The following is a 22391-nucleotide window of genomic DNA, read 5'->3' on the forward strand; positions in this document are numbered from 1 at the left end:
GGATCCCAATGTTAAGTGTTGCGGCCAGCTCGGAGGTCCTGCTGGTAAGGCTATTAATGCGCCTTTCTTCTTGACTTCATTTTATCTGCCTCCAACCCCACCTTTGTCCTTCCATCTTGTCCTTCTTCCAAAACTGCTGGAGATTGGGCTGAACTTAATCCCATACTTCCTGTAGCAAAAGAGGTCAAATTCAGAATGCCTTGAAATAGTTATTGATTTTCAAAGGAATTCAAGACCTATCTTTAGAAACAAACATTGGGGCCCGGTAGACAAAAATATCCAGATGGTTCCACTTTATGATAAATAAATATTTTCCTTTGTTCCAAAAGGGGTAGATGTTGTGGGATGTGATTTGAATAATAAATAGTATCTGTAGTAATAGAAAAATATGTACCTGGCACATAGTAGGCACCCAAGAAATACGTGTTGAAGAAAGGGATGTGGAAGGTGGAGTGAAATGTGTGTGAGGGGTTTCTCATGAATGTTAATGTGCTTTGGGAATTTGTCCCATATAAGAGAGAGGTAGTTCGAACTCATTGCTGCCTCTTGACCAGCCAAAAATTAGAAGGTAGGAGAAGCCCTTCTGGATATCCTTTGCAGGCCCAACTGTCTGTATGGGATCAAAAAAGGCAACCGTAACAACACATTGCCAATTCCGTAGCCTGTCACTTTAATAGAGCATTCCTACTTACAGGGAACCATGGAAAACCTCAGTTCGATAGGAACACAGGTAATGGCTCTATTTCGGCAAGTGGGTTGAAAACCATCCATTTCACCAAGTTTTATGAAGTGTACACGAAGGAGAACCAGTGGCTTAATTATGGCTCCTTTGGAAAATCCTAAACAGGTTTCTGTTCGGTTTCCAGATCATAATTTCACATTTACAGGTCCTGGTACCATGGGTGTGTGTGTGTGTGTGTGTGTGTGTGTGTGTGTGTGTTGTAGGGAGGGAGAAGTAGACACAGGGTGGAAAGCCAAAACATGAAAGCAAGCAGAATTTTGTTTTGGATGACAGCCAAACTCTGATTTTGTCCCCAAAAGATTACTCAGAGATTAACCATTAGAAAAGTGAAAGCTTTAAGGATTGAAACAATAGGAAACAGATAGAAATCCATGTCTCATTCACATTGTCAGAACAATAGTTTGGGAAGGAAACTGGCCCAAGTGTCTCCCAGACAGGAATGGTCCCAGGGGGCCAGTGATGAAGCTATAACAGGCTTATGGCCGTGTGAATTACTACACATTCTGAAGACATTTTTTTAAAGGTTTTATTTATTTGTTTGACAGAGAGAGAGAGAGTACAAGCAGGGGGAGCAGCCAAGGGCTGAGCAGGGAGCCCGATTCAGGGCTCGATCCCAGGACCCCAGGATCATGACCTGGGCTGAAGATAGGAACTTAAGTGACCTGGGTGCCTCTCTGAAGACATTTTTTTTTAAATTTTTTATTTTTTATAAACATATATTTTTATCCCCAGGGGTACAGGTCTGTGAATCTCCAGGTTCACACACTTCACAGCACTCACCAAAGCACACACCCTCCCCAATGTCCATAACCCCACCCCCCTTCTCCCATCTCCCCCCAGCATCCCTCAGTTTGTTTTGTGAGATTAAGAGTCACCTATGGTTTGTCTCCCTCCCAATCCTATCCTGTTTCATTGATTCTTCTCCTACCCACCTAAGCCCCCATGTCATATGATCTCCCTGATATGAGGAAGTGGTGAAGACATTTTTTAATTAAATTTTTTTAATTTTATTTTGTGATAACTTCAAATTCACAGCCATGAAGTCACTTCGAAGACTATTCCTGAACTGTCCTGTTTTCCTGTCTCTGCCAATATAACCCTTCCCTCTTAGGACAAGTAAGGAAGAAATTCCTGGAGAACTTTCTGCAGTAATGGGGGCTGTCCAACCATCAGAAAAAAAATGTGTGAGAACCACCTAAAAATCCTGAGAGAAGGGCGACTGGCTAGTTCAATTGGAGGAGCTTGTGACTCTTGATCTCCGGGTTGTGAGTTTGAGCCCCACATTGTGTGTAGAAAGGTCTTCAGTAAGATAGATAGACAGACAGAGAGACAAACAAACCAATCTTTAAAAAAAAAAAAAAAAGCCTGAGAGAATTATCAGCACTTCAAGTCGGGAAATCAAATAATGCCAAAATACAGAACAGAATAAAACAAAGCCTAGCTACATGGCCACTTCTACCTGACTACACTTGACCTGCTCTCTCAAGCAGGCTCTTCACAGCTGGGTTTGAAGATAAGCTCCAGTTTGTTAATGTCTTTTTCTCTTTCTCCCTGAAAAAGGTCAGAATGGTCTCTGGTAACCTCTTCCGTTCCTTTGTTTAGGAGAACAACTTTTAAAAGAGCCATTACCCTCAAATCCACATCACACATTGCCACCCCCACCCCCAGGTTGTGAACACTGTAGTGGACTTTTTATCTTTTTTTTAAAGATTTTATGTATTTATTTCAGAGAGAAAAAGGGAGAGAGAGAAAGCACAAGGAGGGGCAGAGGGAGAGAGAGAAGCAGGCTCCCCACTGAGCAGAGAGCCCAACACAGGGCTCTATCCCAAGACTGTCACAAGTTGGCAGAGAGGCAGGAAGAGAGACAGGAAGGGAAGCCGGCTCCCTGCTAAGCAGAGAGCCCAATGCGGGACTCGATCCCAGGATCCTGGGATCAGGACTCGAGCTGAAGGCAGATGCTTAACCAACCGAGCCACCCAGGCACTCCTGGATTTTGTTCTTTTCACAGACTTTTTTTTTTTTTAAGTTTTATTTCTTTGAGGTGGGGAGGGGCAGAAGTAGAAACTCTCAGGCAGACTCCCCGCTGAGTGCAGAGCCTGACCTGGGGCTCGATCCCAGAACTCCGAGTTCATGACCTGAGCTGAAACCAAGAGTTGGATGCTTAGCCGACTGAGCCACCCAGGTACCCCCGTCTTAGCAGACTTTGATATTTTCTTCAGAGCAGCTGTTTGCAGCCCGCTGAGCTTGACCACACATTCCCTCTCCCACTCTCTCCTTCCTTTTTCCTCCTGTTCATCTTCCTCTCCACTCTGCACCCCCATTCCTACTCCCCTGCCATCTCCAAAAACTCCATCTTCACTGTCACCCTAAATAAAACCCTGCTCCTCTTTGGCCTTGGTTTCTCTTTCTATAAAACAAAAGGCTTAAACAAGGTGAGATTCTGGCAGACAATCAAAATCCTTGAGGGTTTTGTTTGTTTGTTTGTTTGGGTTTTGAATCTTTTTTTTCTCTGCCTTACCCTATGTCCAGGGTCTCAGGCCTGGTACCAAAGAAGAGCTTTTCACTTCGTTCTCACCCTCACGAATCAGAGAACTTCTTGTACTTGCTGCTCATCCTGGGTCAGCGACCTTTTCTCTTGCAATTTCTAGCCCCGTTGAACTCCCACCCTTTAGTATCATCGGTAGGACACCCACCAGCCAAACTGTCGTCTCTGTGTTCCTTTGGCAAAACTGTGCCAGACTCCAGAAAGGACAGAACAATCTGTAATGGTCTTTGTGGAATGTGAGTGAAAAGGACATATAAGCCATTGTGGGAATGAAAAATATTTGCACTGAGAATCCCATCTGTGTACATGATAATAAATTGATGCAAAGTCTTATTTGTGTGAGATTTTCTAGCGATGTACCAGCATGGACTCTTCTTAGATTTAGAGTTATGTTCTTTTTCTCTTACTCCAGCTCCTGTTCTCTCTCCCCTTCTCCCACCAACACCTCCCCCACCAATAGAATAATACTGATTCCCAAAGCTCAATTTGCAACATGTGTGTCCAAGATCCCCTGTCATTTCTAACACTGAATATAAGGATCTAACAGCCTGCAAAAGATTTTTTAGTGGGTCACCCTTCCTTTACCCCAACAGTCGCCCCCAAAACACAGTGTTATTTATTTGGCTTTTCGCTTTAAGGTCTAGTCTTCATTCATTCCAACTTCCTCTGCCTTCATGTTCCCTCAGCTCCTGGGAGATGGGTGGATAAGAGCTTGGTGGGTTCATCATGTATAGAACCCTTGCTGAGAGAGCAGTGGTTCTATAATTTAGACTACAGGACTCTAAGCATTCATTAGGGACCACAGCATTCATTCATTCATTCATTCATTCATCCGATGAGTGTTTAATGAGCCCCTTCTACATGCTGGCCACTGTTTCGGGCTGGAGATCTAGCAGTGACAGCAAAACAAAACCCTCACCTCTAGCTAACATCCTGGCACTCTCATACACTGTCAGTTATCCTATAAAATGTCCAGGGTATCTGTACTCTGCCCTATGATCTCGTGCCATTGGCTGCATTGAGAGTCTCAGTGCATTTTATCTGGACTATCCTTAGGTCCCATCTCTTCCTTTCCAGTCCACCGTATACATGATTAGGGATCAATGTTTGGAAACACAGTTCTGATTATTTCCCTGCTTTACAAAAAAAAAAAAAAACCCTCAAAGTCTTCCACACTTTCTCCTCTGTCACCTACTGAATAAAGTCCCCTTATTAGCCTGTCATTTTAAGTGCTTCATGATCTGGCTGCAACCCACTTTTGGAATGTTATCCTTCAACTGTTCCCTTTTATGGACTCTATGTTCTCTGCTACATATTCTCAACTTGGAAATGGCTGCCTGGAATATTCCCCACCAATTCTGCCTGTAAAAAAAATTCTGTCCAGCCTTCATGGCCCAGGTCACAAACCCTCCCCCACCAGTTCTCTTTCTCTTCTTACTTTGCACAGCAATTGATACTTTTCCTCTGTCCCACCTTGTGTTGCAGGCTAGTACCTTACTTGTTACACATAAGATTCTTGGGGACAAGAAGAACACTTTATTTCCCTTTAATTGGCTGTTTGCTCCCTCCTGGCTGTTTGTCAGTGATGCTCACCCAGTCTCCTGGAAGAAGAGAGAAAAATCTCAGCGTGTCGTCAAAGCTACTCCTCCCTCATATCCTCATGTGGCTACTGGTGTGGGTGGACACATAGTTAATTTAGGATCAGAGCTCAGGTCATCACTACAGTTCATGAAAGGGCTGCAGCCGTGTGTGTCAGGCCCTTCCTGCCTTCTCTCTGGTGGCATTGGGGGACTGAGTTTGTCCTTGTCGTTTTACAGAGACATTCCTACCACCGCTCTCACTATGACTCTCCACCAAGCCGACAGGCTGGAGGGCTGCCCCGCTTTCCTGGGGCCAGAAGCCACCGAGGAGCTCTTATGGATTCTCAGCAAGCATCGGGCACCATCGTGCAGATTGTCATCAACAACAAACACAAGCACGGACAGGGTAAGGAACACACTCCCTCAGTACCATATCCACAGCAGGATTTCCATGCCTTACCTCCACCTCCCCACCTCCCCTCTCCCCACCATCTTTGGAGGGCTGGACCTAGAAAGGGCACTGTGTCCCAAGCATATCAGACAGTCACAAGAGCATCACTTATCATCAAGCCTCCAAGCGACTGTGGACAAGCGACCCTAAGAAACTGTCAGGATTTCCTTAAACACAGCCCGGAAGAGCTTAGTTTTTACTTCTGGTGTATCTGTCTTTGTTTAGATCAAAAGGCAAGAAAGCAGTGAGCCTGACGTTGCCCCCAGCCTTTTTGCAGTTGCCCTAGGGGGTTGCAGGTCTTTGGGGGAAGTTGATTGGATCCTTAAAGGAAGGAGAGATTGTTTTCCCATTAGGCATTTTTAATGAGATTGTTTTAATGAGAGATTGTTTTCCCATTAGGTACCGATATTCACAGGTACTCAGCGCCAGACGCTTTGGAAGCCCGTAGCTCCGCATCTTAGAAATAGTGATTCTCATTCCTCAGGGTACCCAGGATTCTTCCCGGACCCCTTGCTAAAGATACCTGTTCTCGGACCCCACGCTTAGAGATTCTAATTCACATGAGGCGATTGTCATTAGAAATGAGTAACCCAGTAAGAAATCCAGAAACATCCTGGCCAAGCACCAGAAGGACTGATCAAGTTAACACGGACATGCAGTCCCACTCAGCCAACCAGCTGGTTGAAACAGGCACCCACACATGTCCGTGGCCCCAGACCTTCCTGCGCAGAGCTCCCCGGCCTCCACCCCCACCCCAGTAGCGGGGGTTGGAGTGGGGAAGAGAAATTCAATCAAACAATTGACCGCTTCTTACTTTTTTAGGCATCATGTCAACCAGCTCTTCACAGCAAGAGCTCAGCTGGTTCCTTTTACGAAACCACAAACATGTTTTGTTTCCTTTAAAGGAGAAACAAATCAAAGCCAGTTCCCTGAACGGGTTAAAAGTAATAAATTATTAAACCAAATGATTGAATAACACGGGTGAAAAACAATCCGTTACAAAGAGCTCCTACTATAAATCTCAACAAAGCTGGTCAAACCAAAGCTGGCTGATCACATCTGTTACGAGTTAGATGTAAATTTCAGATTACAGATAAAAAACATTGAATCGCTTTTGAAACTAACAGGCTTAAAAGAAGAACATGCAAAATAAAACTCTTAATAGAAAATGGTGATATATTAGAAGAATTGGAAATATTTACTATCGATCTGGCTTTGATTTGAAATGTATTATTTTTAAAGTCCAAGGCATTCCAACATGAATTTATGAAATGTGGGGGAGAAGGGGGTAAAGATGCAGTTTGATTGTCAATCCAAAATTGTCTCCAGTAGATTCCATTTGCTCTGAAAGTATTTCAAAGCCTTAAAAAAAAAAAAAAAAAAAGAAAAGAAAAAAGAAAAAAACCTGTGGGGTAATGGACTTTGAAAATCCTAAATCCCATGATTTCCACAGGCCTCTTCATTTTAGGGCAGAGGCTCATCCCTTGATTTATTCTGTGTCCTACAAAAGGCCGAGCTGGTTTACATTTTTTCATTGCTCCCATTGATTTGGATGCAGTGGTTCTTTCCTGACCTTTCTATTATAGTTCACTGCAGAATCACTTGTGCCCAGCCCCCACTCTCAATGCCCCAGCTGGATGATTTAAAATCATATCAAGAGTTCGTTGTTGGGGAGAAGGCTGCATTTCCCTCTAGAGCACTGACCTCCCACTCCTGCATCTTAGAGTGTAGGCTCTCACCTTGTCTAGATTGTTCCCTTAGTCGAAATGCTTAGGGGAGAGGGAAGCTGGTAATATAACACTGGAGGTCCTGCTTGTCCTTCTCCTTAGCTTTCCTGCTAACAGATGTGCTCCTCTGGGACACATCTGCTTGGTCCCCTGCCTAAGTCAAAGAGGAGAAGTGATAGGACTCAGCTATTTTGAACTTGACTCCAGCCTAAATTTGCTTGAAGCAGACTACGTGCCTACCTTGATCAGATTGTCTAGGAGGGAGGGTCGCTGTCTTCCATGGAGAGAGGAGTGGTGGAGACAGGAGAAAGAAAACATATCTGGCCAGCTGTCAGGTGATTCCATCCCCAGCCCTGAGCCTCACAGTTCATGTGTCAACTCCCTGTCCTATCTCCATATAATAAGTTTGGGAGCTTCTCTTGTTTAGGTTCTCAGGTTCTTGAAAATCTTCACATGGATTGACGGGCTAGAGTGCCTAGGACTCTAGCAGTACTTGCAAAGGACAGGAAAAGACAGCCAACATCATCCATATTTCCAAATGTGACCCAGTGGACTTGATGAGAAAGAAATAGCCCAATGATTCATCCTTCTGAGGCCATTGTCTTGCGGCCAAATCAGTCAGTTCCTAGAAACGCCCCAAGTGGGGCTCTTTCTCCCAGCCTAGCCCCGCCTCAAGTGATACAACCCACACTAGAGATGTTGTTGATCAGGATGCCGACAGGTCTCCCTGGGTATAATGAGGTGATGGGAATAATGAGAAACACACCCAGTCCCAGTCATGGCTTAAAATCTCCAGAATGTCTCAGCACTTTTAAAAAGAGAGAGGACTTATTCTCAGCCCTCCCCGTTTAAGCCCAGTAGAGTTCTTATATTGGAGCCTAGCTCCCTGCCTTACAGTGGGAGCCGGACTAGTTTTCGTTGGTTTGCATGGAAGGATGTTCCTGTGGCCCCTTTCCTTCATCAGCCCCTCAGCCTACAGCTCTCCCAAGGCACCTAGAAAACATGGAGCCTGTGACTTCACTTCCCGCCCAACAAATGTGAGACCACCAAAGGCTATCTCTAGGCTAGGCAGTGATTCACTGCCATGGAATCTCTACAGCCACTGTGAGGTGGAGACCAGAGGATATTGCTGAAGATTAGAGGCACAGAAGGCTCTTTCTTTCATGATCCTTTCCCTCTTTTATTAGTGCCTTCCTTCTCATGCCAGATGGGAGGCCAGTGCCATTAGCTCCATACCCATCTGTGTTGGTGGATCAGACTCTCATAGCCTGGGATATTTTGGAAGGATTTGCTTTGGGATCTGGAAATACTGGCCCTTTGAGAAGAGCAATAGTTTCTGCATTTAGCCTTTCTGGGCAGCCAACATCTCTGGGAAATTTTCATGCCAGGAAGCCTATCTACTTGGGCCATAGAGATCTTTTGTAAAACTGCGGGTATTAAGGCTAAATTCTACTACAGTTTCTTCATCAGGTACCCAGGGCAGATGGAATTCTCCTTTCATCCATTGATACATTCCTCCAGTTTCAGAAATATTTCTTGATGGCTCACCATGGGCCGGGCACTTGTGAGGATCAGAGGCTACTGCTGAAGGACCGGAATAGTCACTAACAGGAGAACAGGAACTGAGCTGGGGTTTTTTGTTTGTTTATTTTGGAGGGTTTTTGTTTTTGTTTTGTTTTTTTGTTACAGAAGCTGCTCTGTCAACATACATCGTTGAGCCACGAAAAGGACAAAGGATGACTGATGTCTTAAGGGGTTCAGATCTTGGGTTCTGAGCACAGGGACCTGTTTCAGCTCCCTAGCCTTTAATTTCCAGTCCTGTGTTCTCTTCCAGTGTGTGTTTCCAATGGAAAGACCTACTCCCATGGCGAGTCCTGGCACCCAAACCTCCGAGCATTTGGCATTGTGGAGTGTGTGCTGTGCACTTGTAATGTCACCAAGCAAGAGTGTAAGAAAATCCACTGCCCCAATCGATACCCCTGCAAATATCCTCAAAAAATAGATGGGAAGTGCTGCAAGGTGTGTCCAGGTAAAAAGGCAAAAGGTGCGTTGGTTGGAAGCCCTGCCTTTGGTTGACTGAGATCCCCATAGAGTCCTTCTCAGTGTTCTTGGAGCACCAGAAACCTAATCAATCTGCCACAACATCGTAATGATACCAGCTCTAACAATGAACCTATCCTCCCCTCTCTTGAAGGGCTGATAAGATGGTTCCTTGGAAGAAACTTACTACTCAGAAGTAGACTGGGGGTGTGCCTGTGTCTACCACACCTTTGGGCCCACAAAGCCCTAAGTGCCAGACTTCAGCCTGGCTTTTCTAAATTGCAGAGAAATTGGATTATGAGGATTATACAGAAGAACAGTAGAGCTGTAGTAGTAGTAGTACTACACTATTCATAATAGTAGTTTATGAGGATTGTACAGAAGAATAGTAGAACCTGTCACTGATGTCACTGTTTAACCCATCAAACACAATTGCATCCATGAGCATTTTGAGACAGGGTTGGAGACAGGTGAGTTAGAGTGGAAGGAGCGTGGGTTCTGGGCCTGAGCGAAGTTGCTGTGTGACCTTGGAAATGTGACAAATCTACCCTGACCTTCATCAGCCATCTGTTCAATGGAAAGCTTGGAACAATTAATCTCAAAGCTCCCATCCCAACACTACAATTTTATAATGATATTATTGCTCTATTAAAGATAAAACTGAAGCATATTGAGTGACCGGCCCTGAGTCACACAAATTGATAATAAAACCAAGGTTTCGAATTCAGGTCATTTACAGTCCATTGTCTTTTCCAGGCCAGTAGAAAATATTGGACTGATAAGAAAAAAAGTAAATTAAATAGTGGTTTAATGCCTATGACGTAGATAAAAATGTAGTCTGTAGTGTTGCGATTGACAACATTGGGGATTGGTAATCAAGCAGTCTAATCTTTGCTCTGCCAGTGGTTTCCTATGTAACCTAGAAAAAGTCCCTGCACCTTTCTGAGCTTCAGTTTCCTCCTTTGCAAAACAAGAGGGTTAGAGGAGATGATTTCTTAGGGCCTTTCCAGTTCCAATATTCTAGGCGAGAATGACTGAGTCTGTTCCTTGCACATGAATTTATCTACCATTTCTTACACCTATGTGTGGTTTTGTAAACACAGATGAAAAGCCAAACTTTTTCAAAGTAGGCAGAGAACTAAATTCCTTGAGCTGACACAATTCCTCATGATCAGCAGGCAACCATGAACTTAGCCAACATATATTTTTTTGAGCATCCCCACTTTATAATATTCCAATTTTGATCTTGGCCCTTCAGACCAAATCCCATTTCATTCTATGCTTAGGCCTTTGGTGATACAGGTGATTCAATTAAGAAGTGAGCAGTTCAACTGAACTTAAATAAATGATGGTCCAGCCATAACGTGCCATATTATATAGCCAGCAAAAATCATTGTAGACCAAGATTTAATGGCATGGAAAGATGTTTGTAACAGATTGGTTAAGTACAAAGAGCATGCTAAAAAACAACATTATGATTTCACTTGTGTTTTAGAAAGTGTTTATAATACACTTAGGCCAAAATAAAAGGCTGGAAAGGCATATGGCAGACTATTAATAATGACTGTCTTTGGATGATTGAACCATAGGTGGTTCTCATTTTCTTCTTTTGGTTTATCTGCATTTTTCAAATTTTTGACAACATGTATTATTTAAGTAATTAGAAGAAGAAGTTATTATTTAAAGAACTGTCCTCCAGAATGCCAACAGACAATACGTTGAAGAATCTGATTGACCAAACCAGTCTCTCTAGAAGAGCTGCTTTGCCACTCCACTTGGGGATGTGGAGCAACTTGCAGAGCAGCATGGCAGGAGACAGTCTCTGGCCCATTCTCTGTACCAGTCTCAGTGAGGCAAACAGGTGTGTCTGCAAATTGAGTGATGCCTGATAGTCACTTTGCCTACTGAGAGTCACTAGCCACAGATGCCAGGGCACCTGCTCCAGCTCCTCAGAAACCTCAGTGCATCAGGAAACATGTACTCACTCAGGCATTCGATCTGGAAATATGTATTACATGCCTATCGTCTGCAAGACACGGTTACAGACACTCCAAGAGATGAACAAGCTAGACTAAGGCCACTTGCCAGCATCATCCTTACAACCTAGTGGAAGAGGAAAGACAATGAACACAAGCAATGAGGTGATTTTAGGTTGGGATGGGTATTGTGAAGAAAGACCAAGCAGGATCAAGGACCAGTGAAGGGGAAGGGTGGTGACTTTCAAAAAAGTGGTCGGAGGGGCGCCTGGGTGGTTCAGTGGGTTAAAGCCTCTGCCTTCGGCTCAGGTCATGATCCCAGGGTCCTGGGATCAAGCCCCACATCCGGCTCTCTGCTCGGCGGGGAGCCTGCTTCCTCCTCTCTTTCTGCCTGCCTCTCTGCCTACTTGTGATCTCTGTCAAATAAATAAAAATTTAAAAAACTTAAAAAAAAGTGGCCAGGGGAGGCTTCTCTGAAGAAGTGATATTTGAGTAGAGCCCTGAAGGAATGAGAAAGGGGAAGATCACGACACCCTCAGCCTCTTAGAAAACACCACATGACAGAGAAAAAAGGGACAAAGAGTGAGGAGGGAAGAAGATGGTTGGAAAAAAGAACAGTAACTTCAGTTACTTGTGTTGAGAAGGGAAGAAAGATAAATAGAATTCACTGATGATCCAGCCAAAAGCTTCATTCTGACAAATGATTGCAGACTCCTCCAGTCATACTTAAGGGCCAAAATAAAGGATGAGGGTTTTCTTTCTCTCACTTGCCCTTGTTCTGGTAGAGATTGGCCTAGCTTTGTGTACCAGTGGCCACCTACAGGATTGTGGAGAACTTCTACTTCCTGAAGGCTCCCCAACTCCTCTCCACCCTCACTGCACCTCCCCAATATCTGGAATTCCCATAATTACACACTCCGTTTGGTTTACAGCAGAAAATGCCCCTGTCGAGACTTAAAAGTTATCTGGTTGGGAATAATATGTCACCAGTCATTTCCACCTCCATAAGGAAATGCTTTTTCAATTTCTTGGTTCTGGAGATCTCTGTATACGAGCATTCTCAAGGGAAGCGGAAATGGACAGAAATGATTTGGAGCACAGAAGGCTTCCTTGGAAGGAAATGAAACGAGGGGAACCTGAAGCAAATGGAAGATCAGAAAGTACCTTGAAGTGGAGGGTGTGGAATGAGGAGGATGTTGTCCACTGTGTAGCATGAAAGTCATACTTTGTTTACTCTTAGTATTTTCAAACGCCAACCAGGGTTGAGTCACTGATGGATTTTGTTGTTTGTAGAGCCCTTCTGCTGAGTAAATTAAGCTCTTGGGGAGGGGAGTGGTGCAAGACGACTCTTTGGGACACTGGGAGAACTTTTAGCACATCACAGGTATTTACAGTGCCATCATGGAGATCACATGGCTGTTAGAGATGTAGTCAGTATTAACTTGATGCAAACAAATTTTTTTAAGGTTTTATTTATTTATTTGAGAGAGAGAGAAAGAGAGAGCATGAGCAGGGGGAGCAGCAGAGGGAGAGGGACAAGCAGACTCTGTGCTTGGACTCCATCCCGTGACCCTAAGATCATGACGTGAGCCAAAATCAAGAGTCAGGTGCTTAGCAGACTCAGCCATCCAGGCACCCCCAGTGCAAAAAATGTAACAACTGAACTCAGCTCTCATTTTAAAGGTGAAAAAAACATAGAGGTCTCTGTACACCCAGAGACCCACTTCTCCCACTTGAAAAATGCTAGCACACATCCCTTAATTACTAATATATCCCCCAAAAAAGACTGGCCCCACTGAGAATTAAATAATGACAAAGGGACAAAAGGAGAAAGGAAACTTGATTCTAGAAGGACCTGCAAACTGAAAAGTCCAACCTGGAATCATCAAGAAAAGATTGGTTTTGTCCTTATACTGCCAAAGTGGTGGTGGGGGTGGGAAACTAATCAGGTCAGCAAGGGACACACAATAGCAATTTGATTCCAACCTCTGGATAACATGCATCCATTTGGCTAACAACGAGTCTCCCTAATTGTAGTCACAGATCCAAAGCACCTGGCACTCAGTGCTCTCATCAGAGAATCTTACAGATGAACCTCTGCACATACTCCTGAGTTTTGGGGCTGTCCCTGGCTTCTCTTTGTTGTTCCTGATTTGGATGTACACTTTAAAGACCCAGATGAGGAGGGTGCTGATCACGAAGCCAGCAAGGAAACCTAACTCAAGGATAACCAACTAGGAGAGAAACTTTTTTTGTTGTTTTGTTCTGTTTGTTTGTTTTTTTCTTTTTGTGTGTTTTTTGTTTGTTTGTTTGCTTATTGGGAGTTGAGGAAAGAGGAGGGCAGAGCAGAATAGGAAGTATGAGGAGGCTGGTATATTTATGCCTGGAAGCCGAAATACAACAGTTTAGTTTATACAGTAAATGATCCATAGTTGAGGGATTTGACCAGTTTTTTTGTGTGTATGTCTCCCAACCGTTCATTTGGCACAATGTACATATGACTAATCTGACATCTAGGTTTTGGCACTGGTGTTGATTTGGTATTATCGTTCCCCTTACAAACAAATCAAAGAGCATTCAGAAATGTCAAGCCAATTTGGATAGATCCTTTGGGCAAGTATATGCACATAAGTGAGTGTCATGAATGTTTTCTAAGTATACCTAAATGATGTCAGAGAAGTTAACCAAGGTGCTCTGTCAGCCCCAGGTGCTCCTGGGTCTCTGTTGGTAACATGAGCTCCTGGGTCTCTGTTGGTAACATGAGCTAAACAGACCATGATCTGGACCCAACCCGGAAAATCCTATGTACCCTGAAGTGCCTCAGAGATTTGTACCTGGCGACATTCTTCCTCCTCATGAGGTCTGCTCCTCTGTGGCAGTGGGGGGATCTTGTTTGCTTGGTGGGTCAGTGTTCTGTGAAACTATGCATTCTGTCACCATGTGGACTTACCTAAAAGGTCATGTGTCCTTTTGTGACATTGTGGCTGTTACAGGGCAGCCTAAACTGAGCTGAGGAGATATGGATGGGATTTTTATCTCTGTGAGAATGTTCTTGTTGACTGTACACATTTGATGAGTGTGAAGTATTATGAATAACGAGATATCTGAATGCCTAGAAGTTCACTTCTGGTGTTGGAAAGCCATGGAAAACCTCTGCTTGCTTCCTGATTCCAGAAGAACTTCCAGGCCAGAACTTTGACAGCAAGGGCTACTTTTGTGGAGAAGAAACAATGCCTGTCTATGAGTCTGTGTTCATGGAGGATGGGGAGACCACCAGAAAAATAGCCCTGGAAACAGAGAGACCACCTCAGGTAGAGGTCCACGTTTGGACCATTCGAAAGGGTGAGCAAGATAATATTGATTCTTTGTTAATTTCTTTTGTAAGGGGTGGGGGAACAGGGAAGGAGGGGAAGACTCACCTTAGTTTTGCTTCAACTTTTTCCTCTGTTTGGCTCAGTTCTCCTGATTGCTCAGAAACATGACTAACACATCTGTGATTATGGCCTTTAAATTTGTCATGACCTGTCCAAAAAACTAAGCATTGACCTTAGGGCTTGTTGTCTTTCTCACACCAACAAAGGCTGAAGGAGTGTTTCTCCACCCCAGCTGCACATCAGAATCTTCTGGGAGAGGTTTCTGTAAATACCAAAAGCCTGGGCCTTACCCTCAGAGATGTTGATGGATCGGCCAGGAATGGGGCCTTGGTGTGAGTGTATTGAAGGCTCCACAGGTGATTCTAATGTGCAGTTAAGGTCACGACCAACCAGACTATAGCCTATCATTCTTTCCAACATGAAGCTCAACCAACATGAAAATCCATTCATGTGGTGCGAAGCTACATCTCTGAAATCATGGTCCGTACTCTGGGGTAAGACACATTGAAAACATTGTCCCCACCCTCAAGAAGATTTAGAGTCTCACTGAAGGGACAATCCCAGTCATAATGTTCATCCAGTTCCTTTCCTGATTACTCACACTGACTGCCATAGTGGGCTGTGTTGTGTTCCTTGTGATCATATAGCTCTTCAGGCCATCCCGCAGGTACAAGGCTAGTGTTGATCTAGTCTGGTCAGCTTTTCTAGAAATCTGAGTGAAGAGGTAAGATTTCAGTTGGGAAATAATGCACATCCTTTTTCTGCTCTCTCCTGCCTAAGGCTCCAGAGCACTCAAACTGTACTCTGCTTTTGCATCATACAAAGGATCTGGTCTACAATGTAGCTACCCAGCCCCACCCAAGAGATGTTACTTCAGTAGTCCTTAGGTAGCACCTTAGCGTGTCCCAAACAGCCAGTGATTCTAATTCGGCACTTGGACCATTCTTTGAAAAACAATTGCCCGAGTGTTAGTGGGGCTTCTTCCTCTTCCTTTTCCCAACTTTTCTTGCCTGAAAGTGTGAATTCCTCCCCACCCCTGAAAAAATGCTGAACACACGTTTCTCACCCGTGTTTATTTTTGGTCTATACCAAGGAATGTTGGTTTTCCAGCTCTAACTCCCTAACTCCTCTAGAATTGGTCACCTAGGTCTAAATCCCTGTTCTGTTGGCTTTCCTTGCAGTGGACCCACTATTTTTTCTCCACACCTCTCACTCCCTGGAGGCATGTGGATGTTTTTCAGCATGCTGGTATAGTGTCTCAGTGACCACTTGTTCAGTGCTGGGAAGCCAAAGGCTGTGCTTAGTGAGTAGAGAAACACCCAGACTACAATTTCGTGTGGCCTCTCTAGACCTCTTGAGGATTATGTAGGCTGGTAACTTGTTGCTCCTTCATTGCGAGGCCATTTTCCTTTTGGGTGTTATTCCAGTAAACGCTTTTCAGGCAAAGTTGAAACTGTGGGTACCTGCTACCCCCGCCTCTTATTTTTACTTTCCTCATTTTCTGCAAGGAAACCTAAAGGAGCTCTGAATATTTCCCAAAGGAAAATATGCTTTTCAGTGAGTTCGGGAACAGGGATGGCTTCTCCGTTTACACAAACAACCTGTCTACAGTCCCACTGCTGGCTCTTGCTGCTTGGCCAGAAGGGCAGCCCAGTGGTTTGGCAGGGACATAATCTACCTGGACGTGGGGGCAAGGGCAGAATTTCTCATTCCACCTTTGGTGGTAGAGGCTACCACCAGCACCCATGCTCAATTCATGTGGCTTTCCCTAGGAGGGGGGCCCATGGTCAGCAACACTATCTTCAATATCTCTATTCTCTGGAGAACCTAGGAGAGGCCAGTGAGCCAAGGAAACAGATGGAGTCAATTATAACCCTTGAGCCATCCAAGTTCCTGGTTAAGCACATTACACAGCCCAGCTCGATACTCCTAAGCCCCAGTAATGAGATGATATGCTCAACCCAAGCAGAGGAAGGGGGTGGTAGCTCCAGATAGAGAGGGCCTGACCACCTGCCCCACTTTTTCACTTGGCCCCAGGCATCCTCCAGCACTTCCATATTGAAAAGATCTCCAAAAGGATGTTTGAGGAACTCCATCACTTCAAGCTGGTGACCAGGACGACCCTGAGTAAGTGGTAACCCTGTGTTTCTTTACTCCCCCCTGGAAAATGCCTCCAGACCTCCATGGAGCAGAGCCCCCAGTAAAGTCTCTTTTCATTCTCAGTGACTATCAGCAGGCTCAGGGTCAATGTCAGAAGATGTTCTGTCTCTTCTCTGGGGGACTTATCAGCAGAGGGGGTCTCTGAATGTGAGCTGAAAAGCTTGGACCTGGTGAAGACAAATCCAGATGTGGTCTGAGCATAAGCTTCCTTGAGTTCAGGTTACCTGACTCTCTTTAATGAACACTGCTAACCCTGGACTCTCCAAAGGGTCAGAGAAAGCTCACGAGATTCCAGAGTTGGTTGGTTCATTAGTGGAGATGTACCATCTGGAAGGATGAATCCTCTGGTGGTGGGGATGAGAGACAGAGAGAAAGAGAACACATCCCAGTGCAGCAAAGCGCTGTTCAGCTCTTTAGTACTGCCCCCTGAGTTGTCCTGTTTCTTTAAAAGCATCCAGGCACTCACTGGGGCATACCTGCAGCTCTCCCCCTTTCTATGCAGGATGGAGCCTGAGGACTAGATATTGCTAGGGACTGGGAAGGGGGGAGTACTTCTGAAGGAATAAAAGACCCAGAATTCCTATCCAAAGGGAATGCCAATGAGCAAGACAGAACATGAAAATGCCTTCTCTATGAATCAGTCTAGTTCTGAAGAGTTAAATACTTAAGTACTCAGGGAAATCTGTGAGGAAGCCAGAGGGGCTTAGTCAAGGAAGGCTTCGGGGAGGAGGTGTGTTTTGAAAGAGAAAGGTGTGATGGGGCGACAGGTCAGGAAATTCATTCAGGGAGAGGGTTGAGCCTAAGAGAAGACTCGGACAGGAGTGAACAAGAAACGTGGTGAGGGGGCGGCCCTGGAAGAGGCCAGGGAGAGGTACACAGAGAAGGCAAGTGGCTCTCTCTGTAGACTCACAAATGGCCTAGCGAGATGAAAATGGTGCTTCAGGAAGATGTCTCTTGGTTAGACAGATTTATCTGTCTGATACTTATACTTTGATGAAGCCATGTTCTGAAGAGCCCAACATACCATGCTGAGAAGTTGGACTTGCTTTCCAGATGTGAGAACCCCAAGGGAGGGTTTTAAGCAAGTGTGCAATGCATGCAGGTCTGTTTTTTAGAATGGAGTGCCCACTGTGTGGAGTGAAAAGTGAACTCTCAGTGATTAAGTAGTTGGTGGTACTCTGAATTAGGAAGCCCTTATACCATAAAACAACAACAACAACAAACAAACAACTCTTACATTATATTAGGTTGGTCAGCAGGGAAAGAGAGGTCACCGTGAGGGACACCTCTGAGGTTAAATTGTGAGCATCCCTACAAAGAAGTAAGTTTGGAATGACTCCCAACAATAACAGCTTTATAGACAGGGTGAATAGTGTTAATTCACTAATGGGAAACAATGGAGAATAAGCAGGTAGTAGGGGGAAAATACGTTTCACTTGGAACATGTTTAGCTGAAGATGCTTAAAGGCCATTTGAGCAGAGTTTATCCTATGGGCAGCTGGAAATAGGGTTGATGAGGTCACTTGTTTATTAACGTAGGAAACTTACAGATGATAAACTGAACAGGAAGCAGGAGGATTCAGACTGAGGAGGGTTGGGAGTCCGTACATGTGAGTTAGGAATAAAAGGGGCAGAGACTAGGATCTGGTACCAGTGATGTGACTTTTGAAATTACCAATTAATTTCAAAGAACACATTTTTGTTTCACCATGAGCAAGCACTGTGCTGGGGTGAGGGGGGTGGGGCTTGAAAGATGATTGAAATGAACTCTCTGTCCACAACAGGATTTGGGGTGTATAGCAGAAGTAGACAGTGTGTGCCTCCAGCTGTGTGCAACTGAAGGAAGTGGGCACTGAGATGATCCAGCAGGGGATCACCAAAAAGAGGCCTGACCCTTTCTGTCATGTGACCATCAGATCCTGGCACACAGCAGGACTTTGGGGGAAGCAGGTTCCTTGCCTGACCCTTCTCTCCTTTCCCACTGAGTTGGAGAGAACAGAGAAAAGTGAGGGATCCAGGGGAGAAAGGGAACAGAGACATTGAGTCTGTAAGGAAAGAGGGACATGATCTCCTGTGGCCAGGAAAAGAAAAGAGGTTGAAAATAGATTCTGGATGAAGAGAAGCTCACTGACCTTGGACCACGAGTTCCCTAGGTTGTAACACCACAAGAACAGGAATCGAAAGACCAAGGAGGATATCCAGTGTGGGCAGTTTGTTACGAAAATTATTTGCCATGGCAAAGCGACAGCGGAAGAAGGAAAATCTTGACACTTGAGGATCAGGAGAGTCAGAGAAGGACTGGTCCAGAAGAGGGATGATCTAGAGTAATTACCAGTGGTCAGCACAGGGTGTGAACTCAAAAATATTTGCTCAACTAGCATGATGGATTGGGGAAGGGGCAAGTTGTTAAGGACAGCCTGGAAGTAGAGGCACATCCGTGGAGAGAGAGGAGAAAGCAGGGAATGGGAGGGATAGCCACAGGAGGGGACAGAGGGGTGCTAAAGGGGGTGTAAGGACAGCATGTGAGCATAGAATAAAACAGAGGTGGGCAGTTGTTAGCAAAAGGTGGTGTGAACAGAGAAAAAAGCAGTAAATAATCAAGTTCCCTAAACCAGTATCTGCCCCCCGAAAAGCAAAACCTCAGTAACATACAGGTACTGCTTTATTTGACGTGGTGCCAAGTAAGCCACCTAATTAGCTCACAACCTAATAGTGGGGCATTTCTCAAATGCTAGATATACTGCAAAAACTCCAAGAATAATACTTGGGTTTGACTCTTGAGGCCGTTAGGTATTATTCTTGGGATTCTTACAAATCCTGCATGTTGAAATGAATGCTCCATGGCCCTTTTTCGTATCTGTCCCAGAAACATGTTTTGGGGGATTGCTCTGTTGAAACCACCTGACGTTTGTATTCTGATCCCCCCCGCACTGGGGACAAAGTGGGTAAGGATAAGCTAGATTGGTTACACTCTTCATTGGCTCTGTCCTCCTCTTACATTTCTGGGCCACTCTGTGTTTGCTTTGTAGGCCAGTGGAAGATCTTCACCGAAGGAGAAGCTCAGATCAGCCAGATGTGTTCAAGTCGTGTGTGCAGAACAGAGCTTGAAGATTTGGTCAAGGTTTTATACCTGGAGAGGTCTGAAAAGGGCCACTGTTAGATGAAACAAACAGTATTGGAGAGGGTAAAGCAAGAAAACTCAAGCTGCAGCTGGACTGTGGGCTGATTTTGCTTAAGTCAACAGTGTCCTAAAACCCCAGACTCAAATGCAGTTCATTATTCACGCCATGCACAGCATAACTCGCTCCTCTGTGTGGAGTGGTGCGTCAGTCCTCAGACACCTCCTGCCAGACTAGAAGAGTCTTGAATTGTTTGTGGGAGAAAGAGGGGTAGAACACCACAGCACTGCTCTAGTTTCCGGGAGAATCACATTTCTTTACAGGTTAAAGAGTAAACAGAACCCTAGGGTTTCTATCTAGGAAGTTACTCCAATGAAAGAGAAAAGACTTAGTAGAAGTTGTGTAGTACAGAGAAAATATTATACTCTTTGAATTTTAAGATGTCTTGTGTTTTTAAGAAAAAAATTAACTCCCTATCCTCATTGACACAGACGCATGCATACGCGCAAGGGTGCGCATGTGCGCACACACACACACATACACAGACTAAATTGCTGCCTTTCTTCGGAGTCAAAGCCAGCATAGTCTCTCCCCTCCTTTCCTTCATCTGGCTCCCAAGTAGCTTTGAAGTTGTGGGTACCCAGGAGGATAAAGAAGGAATTGCGAGCAGAAACTTCTGCTCTTGGGTCAGTGGTGTGTTTGCTGAAGTCACGAACTATGGTGGCAGGGTGAAGAGTAAGAGCACCATTTCATGACCACATTGACTTTGAAGCTGTAAATAACTTTTCCCTAGTGATAGCACTTCTCTTTTCTCCCTGAGCCCTCGTAAAGAAGTTAGAACTGGGTAAAATCTTCCAAAACTGACTCCGCAGAAGAAAAATAATTGTTGAAAAAAATGGTGACTGAAAGTCAACAAGGCAACCTTCTGTGTTTTCAAGTCAATAGGAGTCACCGACGAATAGCTCAATATTCACTAATTTTCTTGAGGTCAGAGTTCTATAGTCCAAAAATTTAGGCTAAATGATTACATTCTAGAAGCTCCTTAAAGAGGCAGTTTTCCTTCTTCTCCAATTACAGGAGTTGGTTTTGACTTTGCAAAGGGGCTCAGTCCCCACAAGCTTCTGAAGGTTGGCTGTTCAGTTAGGAGAATTATTGCGCATTTGGGGAAGCGGACATTCTGACAAAGATCTTTGTTCTAAACCTTCCTGCCATTCTCATCTCACCCAGCGAGTGGGGATCTGAGTCATGAATCCTGGAGAAGGCTGCTCAGAAAATGTCTATTTGCAGCTTGATACCAGAGCAGAACTTCTCTGTTCATAGGCCTAGCTTTAGACATCATCTTTGTGGCAAAACTATAAATTCTCCACAAGGATCTCAAGCCTGCCTTCTAGATTCATCCCTTGTGCTGGGCATGAATGAACTCTAATGAGTACTCAGAAGTATCAAGGACGCAGACGTCATGTATTTCCCACTCCATGATCATAAGAGAGAGGAACATTGTTTTCCTTACAGTCGATGACACCAATAGGGAAAAATGTAAAAATCTTTATGGCAACCTGGCATAAAGGAGTCTGTTCTCGAAGAGATACAGGGGTGCCTCGTGGCCAGGCCTTTTTGGGACCAACGCTTCATACATATGCTCTACGGGAAAGGGAGGGAGAACATCCAGGGCCCAGATGCCAGAGAGCATTACTGGGCATGAGGCTGCTGAGTAGCTGCTGCCTCCCTCCCAGAGGTGGCAGCATTTCCATAGTGTGGAAACAAGTAACTGGATCCTCAGGCCAAGTGGTGATTTCCCCTTTGGAATGACTCACCCCAAAGCCTTCCCACCCAGGTGTTCTCTGAAAGCTCAACCATAAGGGAACACCCAGAGAGCTTCCCTAGATAGACTTCTGCCCCCAGGGGCTGGGACACACCTTTCCAAAGTGCTTTCTGAAGCAGGAGCTATGGAACTGAGCTAGGCCAACACAGAAACCTTCCAGTGTTTGGTGTGGTGTAGGCAATAGAGCATAAGGAGAAGAGGCCAAGCCACCTGTAGTTAGGAGAGGAATGGATGCGGTTCTTCTTGTGTATTTATTTGTATCATAAACACTTGGAACAACAAAGACCATAAGCACCATTTAGCAGTTGTAGCCATTTTATAGTTAACTCGTGTAAACAAGTAAGAGTAAACTTAATGTAACAGTATTAGCCTTTCATTCTTCTCACAAGACATGTACCTAAATAGGGTACTTATTTATGTAGTTGGCGTATTTTGCGTATTTTTGATTTTTAAATTAATAAAAAAGTTAATTTTGAAAAACCATCTGCAGGAATGCTGTGTGAGTAATTGAGTCCCTGGTCGGTGTTGACCTTGGACCCTGTAGCAGGCAATCAGGGGGTTGTTTCACACTCAGCTCAATGCTCTCTCTCTCCCACTGTGGCAATGAGACTAAGAGTGGGGACTTTGCGGTCAAACTGCCTATGCTTTTAATCCCAGCCCTATACGTCCCAGCTGTGTCGGTCTCCCCATCTATAAAACAGAGATAATTATGATACTATTGCCTTTTGCCTGCAATCCTGCAGTGAGGCTTAATTTAGCCAGTGCATGTCAAGGGATTAGTGAACGTTCATTTATGACCATGGATGTTCAGGAAAGCCATGGCCCAGACAACTGAAGAGATTGGGGACAGAAGGC

At 44.7% G+C, this 22391-nt stretch overlaps 1 protein-coding gene across 5 annotated transcripts in view; it reads left to right on the top strand.

Moving 5' to 3' along the window:
* The window catches only part of CHRDL1 (chordin like 1), a 120949-nt gene extending 98930 nt beyond the window's left edge, over nucleotides 1-22019 (top strand). For 3 of the 5 annotated variants that reach the window (XM_004769062.3, XM_004769063.3, XM_045068296.1), the window contains exons 8-12: nucleotides 5105-5273; nucleotides 8880-9089; nucleotides 14236-14403; nucleotides 16473-16562; nucleotides 19625-22019. In XM_004769062.3, coding sequence (XP_004769119.1) covers nucleotides 5105-5273; nucleotides 8880-9089; nucleotides 14236-14403; nucleotides 16473-16562; nucleotides 19625-19755 — 768 coding nt within the window. In that variant the 3' untranslated portion in view covers nucleotides 19756-22019. The remainder of the gene's footprint in view (nucleotides 1-5104; nucleotides 5274-8879; nucleotides 9090-14235; nucleotides 14404-16472; nucleotides 16563-19624) is intronic. The other 2 variants (XM_045068297.1, XM_045068298.1) reach the window with 1 other exon arrangement.
* Nucleotides 22020-22391: the final 372 nt, after the last annotated feature.

This window comes from Mustela putorius, unplaced genomic scaffold (genome assembly GCF_011764305.1).
Source record: "Mustela putorius furo isolate JIRA1106 unplaced genomic scaffold, ASM1176430v1.1 tig00003901_pilon_pilon_pilon, whole genome shotgun sequence".
Classification (NCBI taxonomy): Eukaryota; Metazoa; Chordata; class Mammalia; order Carnivora; family Mustelidae; genus Mustela; species Mustela putorius.